At 61.2% G+C, this 17183-nt stretch overlaps 1 protein-coding gene across 1 annotated transcript in view; it reads left to right on the top strand.

The window, feature by feature from the left end:
- Positions 1 to 1995: 1995 nt before the first annotated feature.
- The window catches only part of FIBCD1 (fibrinogen C domain containing 1), a gene marked incomplete at both ends in the record, with an annotated part of 30064 nt that continues 14876 nt past the window's right edge, over positions 1996 to 17183 (top strand). The window contains 4 exons of the mRNA XM_082841943.1: positions 1996 to 2067; positions 11282 to 11761; positions 15467 to 15626; positions 16037 to 16173. Of these exons, the coding sequence (XP_082698069.1) occupies positions 1996 to 2067; positions 11282 to 11761; positions 15467 to 15626; positions 16037 to 16173 (849 nt within the window). The remainder of the gene's footprint in view (positions 2068 to 11281; positions 11762 to 15466; positions 15627 to 16036; positions 16174 to 17183) is intronic.

Raw genomic sequence — 17183 nt, forward strand, 5'->3', positions numbered from 1 at the left:
CAAACAGCTGGCAGGTTGTGAACCCAGCTTCTGTGGGTGAGTGACAGTCTGCTTAGGTGGCAAGGGGCAGGGGGTGCCCCGGACCCCCAGCCCCAGGTAGTCTGCTGCATCCGTGAGGGGCCGGGAGAGGGAAGAAGATGGGGCGACAGACTGGCAGCCGGCAGGAGAGAGACGAAGATGGTGCCAGGGAACAGCGTGGCGGGCCAAGGCGCCCTGGGAGCCGGGAAACAGCTTTGGGGAGAAGCAGGGGGCAGGGAATAGGGGGGTCTATTCTGAAGCTGGGGGAGCAGAAGATAAGGGGCTGCAGAGAGGGACGGGCGTGGCAGTCGGTCAGGCCTCCGAGGCGGCCCGGGGAGGGGGCGGCCCGTCAGGAACGCGGCGTCGGGTCGTGTGGGCGCCTCCCGGTCAGAAGCCACAATGGCAGCTCGTTAACAGCGCAGATTAAGGACTTTGTCAATTACCTCTGAAGGCTGCACCGGGCGGATTAAATGCTTTTAAAAGTGCTGCCGATGGAAAGGGGCGACTAAGAAACCTCTAAGAAACCGGCACAAATCCCTCCTCTACCGGGCAGAGGAGGAGGCGGGGGCTGAGGCAGCACGGGGCGCGCCCGGCAAACGCGGGCGATCGGCCGGGAGCGCGGCAGAGCGCGGAGCCGCTGGTACTCGAGACCGCGGCGCCGGCGGCTGCCGCGGCGGCGGAGACCCCCATTCAGCCCGCGGGCCGCCTGGGCTGGGAGGCGTCGGGCCGGCTCGCCGTCCGCGAGCGCCGGGACACAGGTCTACCGACTGTGGCCGAAGCGCCCACAGAGCCGGCTGGCGGGTCGGGGTCCGGAGGGGGCGGTCCCTGGTGGCTGGAGACTCCGGGACTGGGCGCACTGGCCCCGGGGTCCGGACTCAGACCTCGGAGACCGGCAGGGGGCGCACGCCGGCCGGCCCACACCCCAGGCTCAGCCCGGGTCTCAGGGTGAGCCCAGCGCCCTGAGGGGGCCAGGAGGAGCGCGGCGCCGCTCCTCAGACACGCCCGACGGCCCATCCCAGGCGCCCACGGGGCCCGCCCGGCGCCGCGCCCCCCGCGCACGGTGAGTTGGCGAGGGTCCGGCCCGGGAGGAAGTTTGCGAGGAGGCGGCCCCAGGGGCTCTCGGGCCCCTCCGGAGCGGGCGAGGGCCTGGCTGCCCGCGGCTGCTTACTGCCCTCCGGGCTGGGCCCGGGGGCCTGGGCCGGTCTGCCTCCTCTCTATTAGGCTTTGGGGAGGTGGAGTTTATCGCCGTCCGCAGTGTGTGCGCGTGTGTCAGAGGGAGACCGGGGGAGCAATAAAAGGCAAAGAGAGTACGAGACAAAAGGACACGGAGATTGAGAAAGAGGAGGGAGGAGGGAGGAGGGAGGAGGGAGGCGGGAGGAGGGAGGAGGGAGGCGGGAGGAGGGAGACGGGAGGAGGGAGGAGGGAGGCGGGAGGAGGGAGGCGGGAGGAGGGAGGAGGGAGGCGGGAGGAGGGAGGAGGGAGGCGGGAGGAGGGAGGCGGGAGGAGGGAGGAGGGAGGCGGGAGGAGGGAGGCGGGAGGCGGGAGGAGGGAGGAGGGAGGCGGGAGGAGGGAGGCGGGAGGCGGGAGGCGGGAGGAGGGAGGCGGGAGGAGGGAGGCGGGAGGAGGGAGGCGGGAGGCGGGAAGAGGGAAGAGGGAGAGGAGCGCGCAGGGGGAGGCGCGGGAGGCGGGAGCGGGGACGGCGCGCAGCGCGAGCGGCGGGCAGGCGGCTGGCTGCCGGCGGCTCTCGCGCTTCCGCTCCCGCTGTCGCCCGCACACACCCGCGCACACGCCGGCAGGCACACACACTCGCACACCCGCACACGCACGCCCGCTGGCCCGGGCCGCCCCGGCGCTGGGCACCGAGGCGGGAAGCCGGCGAGCAGAACGCGCCCCTCGTCCGAGCCCGCGCCCACGTCGGCGCCTGTGCGCTCCGCAGCGGCGCGCCTCGCCCGGCGTCCCCGCCAGTCCTGACGGAAGATGGTCAACGACCGGTGGAAGACCGTGGGCGGCGCTTCCCAACTTGAGGACCGGCCGCGCGACAAGCCGCAGGTACGCGCCGCCCGGATCGTGGGGACATGGGGCGGTGGGCGAGGCAGTGGCCTCTCTGGCCTGCGGGCTGGGCACCCAGGCTGGAGTTTGGGGCGTACCCCCGTGAGGCTCGACAGGCCCGGGTTGGGGCGGGCCCCCTCCTCTCCTCCTCCTCCATAGGAGGCTTGAACTTGAGGTTCGGGCTGTGGATGGGGCGGCACCCCTGCAGAAGCCCCTTTGCTCCACAACGGACTCAGGTGCACATCTGCGCAGAGGCAGTAGGGGACCTACGGAGTTTACAGTGTCACCGGCCCTTAAGTGTGCGTCTCCGTTTCCTCACCTCTACAATGGGCATCTGAACCACTAAGTATTCACCCTGAGCACCCCCTGTGCTAGGCGGCTGGCATGCGCCCCATCACCCCCATCTCCTCTGAATCCTCACACTTTAGCCAGCCTACCCCCGACCCCATACAGTAGAGAATCAATAGATGTTTGCCTCATGTGAGAACCCTGGATATTGTGATTCTCCAGCTTTAAGACAAGGAAAGTAAGACAGCGAGGGTTGCTTCTGCCCGAGGCTATGCAGCTCTGCTGGGATTTGAACCTGGATCCTTGGGCTCCAGGTCTGTTCATTCCAGCCTTCCTGCTGCCTCTTCAGGGGCAGTGGAGGGTGCCCAGGGCTGTGGCCTGGAAGGGGGTGAGGGCAGAGCTCCAGGGCTGGCCAGAGAGGGGGCTGGAGATGGGAAGCTGAATGGAGGGGCAGCCCTGAGGCTGCCCCAGGCTGGGCTGCCAAGGGACTGGGGCAGGCAGGCGAGATGAGGAGTCCGCTCGGCAAGGAGAGGAAATAATGGAGCTGCCCGTTTTAAATTTCAAATTTCTCCCAGACAGATGTCATTGGGGAAGGAACAGTTCTTGTTTGCAGTGGCAGGAAGGGGGTGGCAGGGGCGGGCCTTGGCGGCCCCTCACTCCCAGGAGCGGCAGCCTGCGCATTCTGTCTGGAGTGACACTGCCGTGGCATGCCTCCACACTTTGCAAAGCCCTTTCCCAACCGTCTGCACAATCTCACTTTCTGCAGCAGCCTGGGGGCTAGGCAGGGATGCACATGCCCACGTCACAGGGGGATGGTAGCTCAGAGAGGTCGAGGCATGCACCCAAGTCACACAGCATGTTAGCAGGAGAGCAAAGATTCAAAGCCAGGTCTGACCCCAAGCCTGTCCCAATGCCTTCCCGGGCTGGTCTATTCCTCTGTTAAATCAGGTGCACACCCAAGCCAGCCCCAGACAAAAAGTCCTCTCCTGCTGGGGTCTGACTTTCTCCCAGCTTAGCAAGAGCAGTCTTACCTCCTCGACTTGTTCGTCTCCAGCCTGGCCCGCTCTCCCTTCCTGTTAGTTTCCTTACAGGTACTGGTTGCTTGTCATCTTGTCCTTTGCCAGCCTCTGGTCCCACACCAGACTGCCCATTTCCAAACCTTTGCTGTCTCATCTTCCCCCAAACACACACACACACACACACACACACACACACACACACACACACACACACTTCACTCAGGAAAACCCTACTTATACTTCAAAACCTACTCAGATGCCACCTCCTCCAGGAAGCCCTCCCTGTTGCCTGGTGGCTCTGCCTTGAAGTCCCAGCAGCATTAGCCTGTGCTGCTCAGCTGCCTTTATCTCTCCCTGCCATGTTCCCTAGCCTTGAGTCCCTATTCCATCAGGAGCTCCCTGTGGACATGCACTCCTTCTGGGCCCCCATCCTGGGGTCTCCCCCTGAGTCCAGTCTCCTGTCCTTCCATGCAGCTCAGGTTGGGAGCTGAGGGATATTTGCTGAATTGAACTGCATGAAGCCCTGCCAGGAGGAACTGTGGGAGAGGAGCCAGCAAGTGCTGATGTGTCTCAAGGGGAGGTGGCTTCTGGGGGATCTATTTGAAATGTGGCTTTAAGGCCTCCTGGGTAGGCCCCAGCCTCTCTGCTGCTTCCTGGAAAATATATTCCAGCTGACACCAGGCCAGAGCCCAGCCGTCTGCCCCTTGGCATTGGAGGCTGCCGAGCGCTTGTGGTCCTAGAGGCCTGGGCCAGTATCAAGCACCACTTCCCCACTCCACTCCTTTGGTGATCCAGCATATAGACAGGCTGTCCTATGCCAGCTCCAGGCTCGCCTGAAGATTCAGATACGAGACAAGGCCTTTTCTGTGCCCACTGTTGGAAGAGAGAACCTCACCTGCCCTGGTTCCCTTGGGCCTGGCCTTCTCTCCTCCTTTGCTTCTCCAATAGTTTCATCTTGACTATTGACATGCTGTGTGACTCTGGCTAAGTTACTCCCCCTCTCTGAGTCTGGGCTTTACCATCTGCAAAATGGGAAGAGCAATCCCTGCTTCCTCCTCACTTCACAAGGGCTGTTAACGAGGGCCGAGTGAAATACTGGTGTGCTTTGCAAACTGTAAAGCTCTGTGCACCCTTGAGGAGGGTCGCTCTTAAAGTAGCCTGTCCCTTTTTACAGGCTGTCAGCGTCCCGATCTCCCCTTTGCCCACCAGGGAAAGCAACTTGACCACCCAGTTCCCTCCAGAAGGGCCTGGCTGAGGTCCTTTAACAGGGCACTTCCTCCAGAAAAGACGCCAATGCCACACCCCTGAGTGCCAGCTGGGTTCATCTGCAGACCTCTCCTTTCTTAGTCAAACCACCCTGGGAGGTTGGCGGCAGGAACGATCAACCCATTTGACAGACGAGGAAACTGAGGCTAAGAGAGCCACAGCCAGGACTTGAACCTGGGTCCTCCAGGGTGGCCGATGAGCCTTATTGGGAAGATGCAGGGAGAGAGGCTGACTGCCCTAGGCTCAGCCCACTCAGGTACATTATGTAATTCCCGAGGAGAGGGCTCCAGCGCCCAGCGTGTGATCCCAGGGCATGCGCAGCACCCAGTGCCATTGAAGGGCCTGCATCCAAGTGTTGCTGTTTCAGGGACAGCCTTAGGCCGGCTCTGTCCCAGGCCTGTCTGGCCTCAGCTCCTCATTTGCTGGGTGACGTTGGACAAGGTGCCAACTTCGTGAGAACGTCCCTTCTCCCCTTGCAGAATGAAGGGGCTCTCACAGCCTTAGGGCAGGAGATTACGGTGGAATATTTGCCAGGAGTTTGGAGTTGCTCAGATAAAAGGATCTAGAAATAGACATGATTCTCCTAGTCTTGGAGTGTGGGGCAGGAAGTCACCCTGTAACCTTCTCCCCTGTTGCGGGGAAGGGAGGGCTTTTTTCTGAGCAGTCCCTGAGTCAAGCCGCTCCACAGGGAGGTCGACCTCTGAACTATCCCAGGCCATGTCTCCTAATATTTTCAAAACTTTGAAAAACATTCCAGAAAGGAAAAACAAATTCTCGTTGGGAAGTTCTTCTTGATGTCTAACCTAAAGCCTGCTGCATTTAATTCACTCAGTGACTATTTCTAGAGTCCCTGCTTCATCTAGGAGACGTAGCTGTGAACCTGTGGCTCGGGAGCTTAGGGTCTCATGGGAGGGACAAACTCACATCGTGGGATTATTACGAACCACGATGGGCACTAAAAAGGAAACAATACACGCCTCTGTTGTCTTGTTGCCTGGGGTTTGGGTTGAGGTCACTGCCTGGGTTGAGAGAGAAGGAGGGTGAAGTAAGTGAAGAACAGGGGCTACAAGTCAAGGACTCCTTCCTTCTCCTATTTCCTGCGCCCCTCCTCTGGCCACGGGCTGCCCCACGGAGCTCACCCGCTAGCCCAGTGGTGTGGCTGTGAGGGGGAGGCCAGGAGGCCAGGGGAGGCCAGCGGTGGGAATGCAGAGACCACTTCCCTGGGGAGGTGATGCTTAAGCTGAATAGCATTTGCCAGATCTGTGCTCCAGGGACACGAAGGTGTGTTGGGGGAAATGACAGAAGCCAGGCAGGTGCAGAGAACCACCAGGCGGAGGCTGGAGGAGGGCAGCTATAGCTGAGGCTGGTATGGGGGAGGCGGGGTGGGACCTGCTCCTGGGCCTCCGCAGCCCTGGAGGGGTCTGAGCACGAGTGTCCTGGGCCCTTTGCTCTCAGGAGCGTCCCTGGCCGCCGGGTGGGGAATTGGTTGGCGGGGCCGGGAGGAGGCAGGGGGGCTAACGAGGAGATGGTTGTGGTGATGTAGGAGCAGATGACGGGGCTTGGACCAGGGCAGGGCTGGGGGCATGGGGACAGAGGGGACCAGGGGATTAGAGGAGGTGGAGTGGACAGAGCCAGGTGCTGGCTGAGCGCGGGGGTGAGGGAGGGGAGCACAGGGAGGTTTTGGAGGGGGCGGCTGGTGAGGCTGGTACCATCCCCGGGTGGGAATCGCAGGAGGGCTCAGGTGTGGGGTGGAGCGAGCCTGGTTTGGGGCTCCGTGGGCTGGAGGCCTGGAGCTGTGGTGGGTGGGGAGGGTGAGCAAGACCCTCACAAGAACCACCTGGAGACCCTCCCGCACCTGAAACGGACCCGCAGCTGAGCGCTGTCGGGGGAGTGACCGAGCTTGGGGCTTGGAGCCTCTGGGAGGGGGCAGATGTGAGCAGCTCCCAGACCCTTCTCTTTGTCCCCTAGAACACCTCTGGCCACTCCCCCCAGGGCCTTCCCGGTGGCCTGAGGCTTCAGATGGCCCTCAGCATAGGTCACATTAAGAGGCAGGACAGGGCTTCCCTGGTGGCGCAGTGGTTAGGAATCTGCCCGCCAAGGCAGGGGACACGGGTTCGAGCCCTGGTCCGGGAAGATCCCACATGCCGCGGAGCAGCTAAGCCCGTGCGCCACAACTACTGAGCCTGTGCTCTAGAGCCTGCGAGCCACAACTGCTGAGCACACGTGCCTAGAGCCTGTGCTGCGCAACAAGAGAAGCCACCGCAATGAGAAGCCCGCGCACAGCAAGGAAGACCCAAGACAGCCAAAATTAAATAAATAAAATAAATGAATTTATTAAAAAAAAAAAAAAGAGGCAGGACAGGGCACTCTTCCTCAGGGCTCATAGAACGAGCCCTCTTCCCAAGTCTTGGGGACCCCAGAGTTTTGAGCAGAACATCCAGCTCCTCATTCTAAGGGGTCTCTGGGATCCCCCTTCTGCCAGGGTCAGGGGATCAGAGTCCAGCCCAGGTCAGGAGTCATTTGCCTGGCCGTGGGAGCAGATGTGGGCTCCTGGGGAGAGGCGAGGAAGACTTCCCCAGGGGCTCTAGGCTGGGCAGGGGCTGGGCTGCCTGCCCCCTACATGATCCATGAGCCCATGTGCAGCTCTGAGTCCCTGCTGGGCCCAGAGCACACACCACGTCCCCCTTGGATTTCCCAGTCCAAAGCTGCACAGTGTGTTTCTGCCACGATGAACAGCCATGCTGCCAGTGGCTGGGGTGTGCCTAGGAGATGGGGGGTTGGGAGCAGCCTTGCCTGGCCTCCCCCAGGGGGGAGACTTTCTTCTTCCCCCTTTGGTACAAGGAGTGTAGTCTCAGCCTACCCAGGGGACCACGACCCAGCTTCCTTAAAAAACAAAGAAGAAGAGGGGGTGCGGGCTGGGCGGAGCACGGTGGCCGTGAGCCTCTTCCTCCAGAGCTCTCCTGGCCTCCGCCAGACCCCATGGCCACCTCTGGAGGCTGGGAGCTCAGAGGAGGCAGCTGGGACGGACGCCACCCCTCCACCGAGGCAGCTCTGGGGCTTCCTGCCCCCCACCTCCCCTGGCACGAGCCCATCTTGTCCTCCCCTTGGCTGGCACTTCCTGGGCAGCCTTGGACCGGGAGCCAGCACCGGGGGTCACAAAGGGGACGAAGCCACATCCCTCCAGCCGGGAGCTCACACAGGTGTTTAGTACCAGCAGTGGGTCTCAGACCCTGGTTCCTCTGAGGCTCACCGCCTGGGATACCTTCCCGATCTCCAGGCACCTTGCCCCTGAGAGGCGGGGGCCCTGTGTGCATCCTCCCGCCTCCCGCAGATCCCAGGGGTGTGGGCACCCAGTCTTCCCCAGCCCAGGGCTGATGAGTAAGCGCCAGACCCCCGCACGCTCCTCTGGGCTGCTCACGCCTGAAGCCCCCCCTTAGCATCTCGGGCAGATTTCTTTGCAAGGCACGTAAGGGGCAGCCTATAAAAGCGAAGAGCACTTCATGTTTAAGGTGATCTCTGAAGACTGATTCTCCTCTGCTGAGTGGCCTGTTTCATCTCCAGGCTCGTCGTCCCCCTGCCCCTCAGGGGACACCTTGTAGCCTTCTCCAGCCCCTCCCCTCCCTTGTGCCCTCTGTCTTCCCGCCAGGGACCAAGGGCCTGGGTGGAAGTGGATGCCGAGAGGGCTGGGATCCTGGGACACAGGAGGGACGAGGCCGGCCACTCTGCCTCGCCAGCTGGGGACCTTAATGCTCTTCAGTGGAGGACGTCGCTCAGAGCAGCTCGGGGCAAGGTGTCTCCCAGCGGACTCCGGGAGGAGCCTGACAGGGACTCACTTGCTGACACAGGGTTTGTCTCTCAAACCCCAGTCACACTTCTGGCAGAGGCGGGAATGGGGTCAGACGGCTCAGCAAACAGTCTCGGCACAGATGGGCGATTCCAGAGTCACCCGGGCCTGGGTTCAAATGCTGGCTCTACCGCTTGCCTCCCATGTGACCCTGGGCAAGGGTCTTCTCTGTCTGAGCTTCAGTTTTCCCATCTGCAAAATGAATCCAGCCACAGCAGGGGGGTGTTGGAGGTTTCAGTGGCAGGAACACAGTACGCGCTCAAGGATGAGCGGTGATAAGGCAGTGCCTGCCCGTGTGGAACGTGCTGACCCGCAGTGACAGGGATGGGGCGGCCTGGAGGTGGCCTTCCTTCTCTGCCAGGCCATCCCAGGTGGGCACAGGGCTCAGCGTGGAGGTTATGGCCTCTGCCCTGCCAAGCACCGTAGGTCCCAGGGCCTTTGTCTCCTCCCCAAGCCAGCAGGGTCACAGAGAAATGACCTAGTCCATCTGCCTGTCCCTCCATCAGTCCAACAACCGGCCGCTCTGTGCCTTTTGTGGGGTGGAAGGGCTCATGGTCTAGGGCAGGTTTCCTGGACCTGGGCATTGCGGGTCCTTGTATCCACAGCTTTCATCAAATCCCCAAGTCCCCAAGGGAATCCGTGCCCCCAAAGAGAGTAAGAGTCATAGTCTACGGGACATGCGTTCCCTCAGGGCAGGGCTGGGGTGATTTTCCCTCCTTGTCCCCCAGTCAGGGACTGGCTTGGAGCCTGGCTCATGGGGACCCCGAGGAATATTGAACGGGTGTTTGAGTGAATGAATGAAGTCAAATTGGTAAATGCCACCGTGGGGGGAGGGAGGGCTGTAGGAACATCGAGGGAGAGCCCCACCCATACCGGGAGAAGGGCTGAGGAAACTGTCCTGGAGGAGGTGACATCCAGCTGAGCCCTGAAGGAAGAGATCAAGTTTAGGCCGGTGGAAGAGAAGCAGAGGAAGCGGATGTCTCGGGCTGGGGGAGCAGCCTGTGCAGAGCTGACGACACCTTAGGGTCTGGCTGGAGTAAATCGCGTAGGTGTGGGGAGCCCAGGACGGATGTGCCCCCCGGGCCTGGGCAGGGGTGGAGAGGCTTCCCCCCTGCAGCGACAGGCTAAGGAATCCTCTCCCTCATGTTGCCAACAACACAGACCCCCTCCTTCTTCCTCCTCTGGTGCCAGGTAGGAGATTCAGGAGTTACTTGTAGAATTTGAATTTATGGAAAAGAAGCTCTTTGCTCTACCATATTTTCTCATAGTAAAACGCGGGATGTAAGAGGCTATTTTATATATCACCGAGAAAGAAAGGAAAGTTGTCAATTACAATTGTAAGATTCCCCCCAAACGTCGGAGACGTTAAAATGCGAAGGGAAAAAAAATAAAACAGGGAAGGTACATCCTAGCATCAGTGACACAGAAATAGCACTTTGGGTGGAAAATAAAAAACCCAACACCTCCAGATGCTCTGTGCACATTGATCATGAGATAATAAAAGCCGCTAATATTTATTGCCTAAACACAGCATGACAGGCACGGCTCCAAGTGCTTTAATATACTAATCCGTTTAAAGATGTGTCTTGGATTCAGAAAGTTGAAAATGTGGAGGAAGTTCAGTGGTAGGAGATGCCTGGCCCTGGGGAGGAGGCAGGAGGCTGAGGGTCCAGTCTGAGCTCTGCTTCTAATCTGCTGTGTGACTGTGGGCAAGCCCCTGGCCCTCTCTGGGCCTCAGTCTCCCCATGTGTCCAATGCTCAGTGATCGCTTTGCAAGCTCCTTTTGGGCCATGCGTGATTCGGTCCAGCGAGTGTGGATTTGCTATACATCATGGTGCCTCCTTTAATTACAAGCTGCACTGGGTTCCAGCTTCCTTTGTACTTAGTCCCTACTGGGTCTGGGGGGTGGAGGGGGTGCTTTGTGAAGAGGTGGGGGGAGGAAGAGGAAGGAGAGGAAAGGGGGAGGGGAGATGCTCAGGTGGCCACCCTCTGCCTGGGGACTCGTGGCAGCCTTGTGCGCCTGCAACGGCCTCAGGACTCGGGATGTGGGCGCTCTGGGTTGAAAGGGACCTTCAGTGACGGGCGCCCGTGACCCTGAGGCACTCATTCTGCTGAGACAGCGCAGTGATTTGTAGCATCGCTGCTGTCACTGTTACAGCTCTCTTCCTGAGTCTGCACAGCGGGTACCTGCATATGGGGTGGGCATGTCAGTATTGCCCCCATTTTACAGATGAGGACAACAAGGCTCAGGGGGGGGAAGTCCCTCACCCAAGGTCACCCCGCAGGAAATGACAGCTTGGGGACCTGAGTCCAGCCCGTCTGGCTGCAGAGTGGGAGTCTCCACCTCCCGCCCTTACCAGACCCAGGAGGGCTCCACGTGGGGAGATGTGCCTACCCCAGGCGGGCCACGTGGGCCAGGACAGGGGCAGCGAGGGAAGGGTGCCTCTCTCTCCATCAGTCTCCCCGGCTCTGCCTCTGTTTCTCTTGTCATCCTCTCCATCTTTGTCTCCCTACAACTTTCGCTCTCTCCATCTTGCTATCTTTGGTGTGTTCCTGTCTCTGTCTCCCCTCTGGGACTCTGTTTCTCATCTCTGTGTGACTCCCTTCCCCCGTCCCCAAGAAGGGGACCCTCTGAGCCTCGTCCAGGCCTCACAAAGGCCAGAGGCCCCATCCTAGGGCTGCCTGGGCCCTCCTCACCGGGCAGAGCTGGAGGCCCTGGTCTGCCCCTGATGCTGCCCCCTCTCTCTCCCGTCTGTCCCTCTGTCTCTGTGTCCATGTGCCTCGGGCTGGCCCACAGCGGCCGAGCTGCACTTACGCGCTGTGCACCGTGCTGCTATCCCTGGCCGTGCTGCTGGCCGTGGCCGTCACCGGCGCCGTGCTCTTCCTGAACCACGCCCATGCACTGGGCACGGCGCCCCCGCCCCTCGTCAGCACCGGGCCAGCCGGTGCCAACAGCGCCCTGGTCACCGTGGACAGGGCCGACGCCTCGCGCCTCAACATCCTCATCGACCCACGCTGCCCTGACCTCGCCGACGGCTTCGCCCGCCTGGAGGACGCCCAGGCCTCTGTGCTGCAGGCGCTGAGCCAGCGCCAGCCTGAGCCGTGGCTGGCGGGGCAACAGGAGCGGGAACTGCTGGACACCTTGGCTGACCAGCTCCCCCGGCTGCTGGCCCGGGCCTCGGAGCTGCAGGCGGAGTGCGTGGGGCTGCGGAAGGGGCACAGCGTGCTGGGCCAGGGGCTCAGCGCCCTGCAGAGCGAGCAGGGCCGCTTCATCCAGGTAAGGGTGGGCTCTGTGTCTCCGGGTCTGGGCAGGGGTGGCGGGAGTCAGGGGCACGCCGGCCCCGCTGGGTGCCTGAGGCCCGCGGCATCACTCAATCCCCAAGTGTCCTGGGGCCAGGGGCTGTGGCCATTCCCATCCACGGACTAGCAAATGAGGCTCAGGCAGGTGAGGGTCTCATCCGAGGCCACACAGCTGGTGTGGCCAGGATTCAAGCCTTTACCTGAACGCCTTCCTGGTGACCTGGGTATTTGTGTAGCATCCACGGCGTCCAACAGTTGAGTCAAATCCAGGGCTGCAGGGGCTTCCCAGGCGCTCCAGAGCAGGTGAGACACCGGCAAGGCAGGACATGGCCTCCGTCAGGCTAATGGAGGTTCAAGGTCATGTGGCTCGTCAGTGGCAAGCCCTCCCCCCAGTTGTGCCACGTGGCCAGAGAGAGCTGCACCCCCTCCCCAGATCCCCCCGTTCGCTGCCATTTAATGCCCACAGCTTTCCAGGGAAGGAGGGACCAGTTGAGGAGCTCAACCAGACCCGCAGACTGTCCTCACCACCTCCACCCCACCCCCACGCCCGCCCCCTCCCAGAGCCGAGCCAGGTCCCAGCAAGCACCAGGTAGATCTGGGTGAAGGTTTCCAGCACTGAGCACGCCTTGTGCACCAGCAAGAACTTCCCCCTTCATAGGATCGGAGATTCAGGGTCATCTCATTGGCCCTCTGCCATTTTCCAGAAGAGAAAACTGAGGCCCAGAGTGGGGCAGTGATTTGTCCAGAGTCAGGCCTGGCATCTGGCCTCTGGAGCGCCGCCCAGCCTCCAGCCCTGTACCCCATGCCCCCCGTGACTTAGGTCCTTCGGGACTGGGAGGTGAGCCCCACCACTGCCATTGGTCCCAGCCCCTTCCAGACACCCGAGGTGACCAGGCATTTGGTCACCCAACAGCTCAAGAGCAGTGGGCCTTTTCCCTCCCTCTGAAGGCTGCAGCTGGAGAAATTACAGTCTTCCTCATCCTGTCTGGGTGACTGATGGGAAGGCGGCTTCCCCATCCTTGGGTGGGGTGTTCAGCTGCCCTCCTGCTTCCCCCGCCTCCATCTGCAACATCCCCGCCCTCATCAGCAGGGCTCGGGGAGACCTCCAGACGTTTGGGGGCTCTGGGTGCCCCACCCCACTCTCCACATGGCTCAGCCCCTGGTCAGCCAGACCCGCCCTCAAACGCTCACCCTTAGGGCAGGGGTGGAGTATTGGGGGGAGGGGCCCGGGGTCTCCCACCCGCCCACCCATGCGGCGGCCTAGAGCTGCTCCTGTGAGACTGACAGTTCTGGGACCCAGCAGTGCCTTGGCTTCCCTGATATATTTACTTCTCACAAGAATGTTTAATTTGACTCATTTCCCACAGACTCCAGGTGATTTCAGAGACCATGTGTCTTGCACAGTTAGGTCACCATAGCTCCTAGTTCCCCTTCTACAAGCTGCCCAGACCCTTAGCTGATCAGCCCAGACCCAGGTTTTTCAAAGCAATGCCTGGAGTCTCCGGAGCTGCTTGTTAAAAGATATGTCCCTAGACCTCACCCCCAGACCCCGCCAGGGTCCCAACAGTTCAACAAGCACCCACCCGGGTGACACACGCGCACAGATGTCGGAGGCCCGCTGGCCCGGGAGCGGAAGAGCTGAGAGGTTCTGTCCTCACGACTGGAGTCAGCACAGTGAAGGCTCCACCAAGTACCAGCTGTGGGACCTTGGGCATGTCAGGTGCCCTCCCTGGGCTGGGCCTCCTCACCTGTAACACAGGGATAGCACAGTCCATACCTGATAGGTTGCTGGAGCTCGTGGCTGTACAGGGCTCGGCTGGCGTATGGCACGTGAGAGGGGCTGTTTGCATATCAGCAGCTCTTTTATTATGATGGTGGAAATTGTCTGTAAACTGAAGTTTCAGCCCATGGGGGACCGCCACTGAAAATCTTTTTTTGGGTCCACGCCGGGTGTTAATAAGCGCTGTGCAGCACAATAGCCCTAGGAGGTGGGGATCATTACCCCATTCTACGGAGTGACAGACTGAGGCTCGGCGTGGCGAAGTGCTTTGTTTAAACTCAAACCACTGAGACGTGCTGGAAGCAGCAACTCCGATTTCACTGCCTCTAAAACCTGCCAATTCCTCTTTAATGCATCTGTGCGGCTCAGCGAGCAGGGACTGACTTTCCCCATTAATTCCGGGCATGTTTATATGTACATTTTCAACTTTAATCATTTGCTGGTTTAAACTGAGGTCTTCCTTGCCCGTTAGCAAGAGCCAGCCGTGCCTGAGTTTCTCGAGCATGTCTGCATTGTCACAGAAGGATGGGCAGTACTGATCCGACTTAACCAATGCACTCGGTGATCTGTGCTGCCCACACCGTGCAGGGTAGCCCCCTGCCCCCTGCTCCCTGGGGCGGCCTGCATCCTTCTGCAGGGCTCCCCCAACAGGGCCTGTCTACTGGACCCTGCAATAGAGCCCAGGGAGAAGCCCACCACCCTGCCCCGATGCTCCCGCCGTCCCTCTCAGAGCCTCTCCCCAAGGCCTCAGCCCCACTGAATCATCTGCTCAGTCGAGGAGAAACTGACAGGGCAACTAAAAGCTTTGCAGGGTCTCTGCTTCCAGATGAGCCGAGAATCATATTTTGTAAACTGCCGGTGCTGTAAATTCCTGCTTTCCTTCTTCCAATGAGCTATTATTATCTGACAAGTGACGGATTCAGTGTGTAAAACCCAGCATGCTTCCACGCTCGCTGGCTGCAGCCTGCCCGTGACCCTGTCTCCCCTCCTCCGGGTCCCATAGCGCTCCTTTCCCGCCAGGCAGCCCGGGGGACCTCTCCTTCTGGGCCTCAGTTTCCCCATTTGTAACAAGCGTATGACGCCTCAAGCCCTCCCTCCTGGCAACACTGTGGGGGGCAGGTGAAGGGGTGGACACCAGAGGGCCCTGGAAAGTCAGAGCTATGGGGCATGGGTGGGAGTGCAGTCCCCAGGGCCCCACCTGTCCTGTGCAGACCCATCACCCCTGCCTTCACAGCCTCGCTAGGGGGTCAGAAGAGACGTTGGGTGAAGGTGTTTTGTAACCTGGAAGGTGCCTTGCAGTGAGGTGGGCACCCAGGTACTGAGTACTGAGTGCCTGCTGTGGGCCCCACGCTGTGCTAGGTACTCCCCACGTTGTCCCCGGTCCCCATAGCACTTGGGCCCGGGAGGCCAGGTTAGCCCCGTTTTGAGGCTTGGTTATTCACTCACCTGCAGCTGTGTAACTGGCCAGTGGGTGAGTTGGGGTTTTGAGCAGCAGGGCCCCCTTTAGTCAGCTCACTTGGGCTGAAGGCACAGAAATGGATGAAAAACAGGGCCTGGGGGCAGCGGGGGCACAGGTGTCTGCTGAAGCCACTCTGTCTCCATCCACCCGAGCCTCTGCCCTCTGGGCACTGGGGCTGAGACAGCCTCGGATGGGGGCCAGAGTAGGGCAGGGGCTGCCATCCCACCAGGAGCCCACCTCCACCTTTGGGACGGCTGTGTGCCCACCAGAGCCCCTGCCACCCTGGCACTCCGCCCACCCCGGTGCTCCACCCTCCCAGAGCCCCACCCACCCGGAGCCCCACCCACCCGGAGCTCCACCCACCCAGAGCTCCACCCACCCGGACCTCCACCCACCCCTGTGCTCCACTCACCCAGAGCTCCACCCACCCCTGTGCTCCGCAGCTTCTCTCCGAGAGCCAAGGCCACATGGCTCACCTAGTGAACTCCGTCAGTGACGTCCTGGACGCCTTGCAGAGGGACCGAGGGCTGGGCCGGCTCCACGTCAAGGCTGACCTTCAGAGGGCGCCTGCCAGGGGATCGCGGCCCCGGGGCTGCGCCAACGGTGAGTGGGGTGGGGCTGCCTTCCTTGGGTGACCTGGGTACCCAGGTTCGTCCCCACCTGTCCCACTAACAAGGAAACACTGCTGCTGTTTGCTGAGGACTTCCTGCTGCTGGGCAGCACTGAGCGCCCTACCTACACCCTCCTGTTGACCCCTCTCCCAGCCTGATGAGGCGGAGCTCATTGTACCCATTTTCCAGATGAGGAAAGTGAGGCTCAGAGAGGGTGCTCACTCACCAGATTCACCCAGGGAGAGGCAGGACCACGGTCTGACCCCAAGCCCAGTGCTCTAGAGCCCACTTGACATTGCTGGATGGACAGACAAGTCAGAGAGACCCGGGGACGGCGCGGGGGGCCGTGGCGAGGGGACACGGGTGCCAGGCCCAGTGCCCTGACGGCCTTCCCTGTCTCAGGCTCTCGGCCACGCGACTGTCTGGACGTCCTCCTGAGTGGACAGCAGGAGGACGGCGTTTACTCTGTCTTCCCCACACACGACCCCGCTGGCTTCCAGGTCTACTGTGACATGCGCACTGACGGTGGTGGCTGGACGGTGAGTCTCCGGGGCTGTGTGGCCAGCTCGGCCAGGCCCCGCTTCCTTTGGGCCCTGCAGATGGTCAGGGCAGACCCTGGGGTGACCCAGGAGGCTGTGCACATGAACCTGGGGTGCTCTGAGAGGCTTCTCACCCAGCCTTCCACCCTTGGCCTGAGCAGAGACCCTGGTGGTCTCCTGGCAAGGAGCCGTCGTGATTTCCTCGCACCTTCTGCTTCCTGCCTGGGAGGGAAGTGGGAGCAATGGAAAGGCAGGGGTGAGACAGCCGTAGGTGGCCCTGAGACCTCCCCTGTGCCAGGAGAAAGGGGTGGAGGTGGTGGGGCAGAGGCCCTGGCTTGAAGACCTAGGGGTCTCCAGATCTGCCAGCTGGGAAGCCCCTTCTAGAGCAGGGTCGGCCCGCTGGTCTCCCACGGTCTCTGTCGCAATTGCTCAGCTCTGCCTTGGCGGGGGCGGGAACGTAGCCACAAAGCACAAATGCCTGGGGGCTGCATGGTGGATGCAAGGGTGAGGGCGACGTCGTTAACCATCCAAGCAGGAGGCGAGTCGGGGAGGCCTGAGTGAGGCGGGTGGGCGGAGGCGAGCAGATTCTCTCCGGGGGGGGGGGGGGGGGGGGGGGGCGGAGCCTGCTGTTAGGAGCTGGTGGGAGAGCCGCTGAGAATCCCCCGAGGACCCCGAGACAGACACACCTCTAAACCTCTCTTCGAGCTCCAGAGGAGAGAGTTTAAATGTACTGGACTCACATTCTGGGCCTAAAAGCGCTTTTGTTTTCCTCACTCGGAACATCTGAGTTATGGCCTTTGTGTCTGGGAACCCCTTGGCGGGCAGAACGGCTCCAATGCACCAGTCAGAGCCCAGAAATCAGAGTTAAGGGTTAGGACGGGCTAAATGAAACACCAAGACGCCGGCCTGGGCCATGCATCTTCCACGCCAGTGGACTTGAAGCCAGTCTCCTGGGAAGTCGGTCAGGATTGGGGCCGGGAGGCGGGTAATTCCTCGGGCCCGGGCTTCGG

The sequence above is a fragment of the Leucopleurus acutus genome (assembly GCF_964270905.1).
Source record: "Leucopleurus acutus genome assembly, chromosome: 7".
Taxonomy (NCBI): domain Eukaryota; kingdom Metazoa; phylum Chordata; class Mammalia; order Artiodactyla; family Delphinidae; genus Leucopleurus; species Leucopleurus acutus.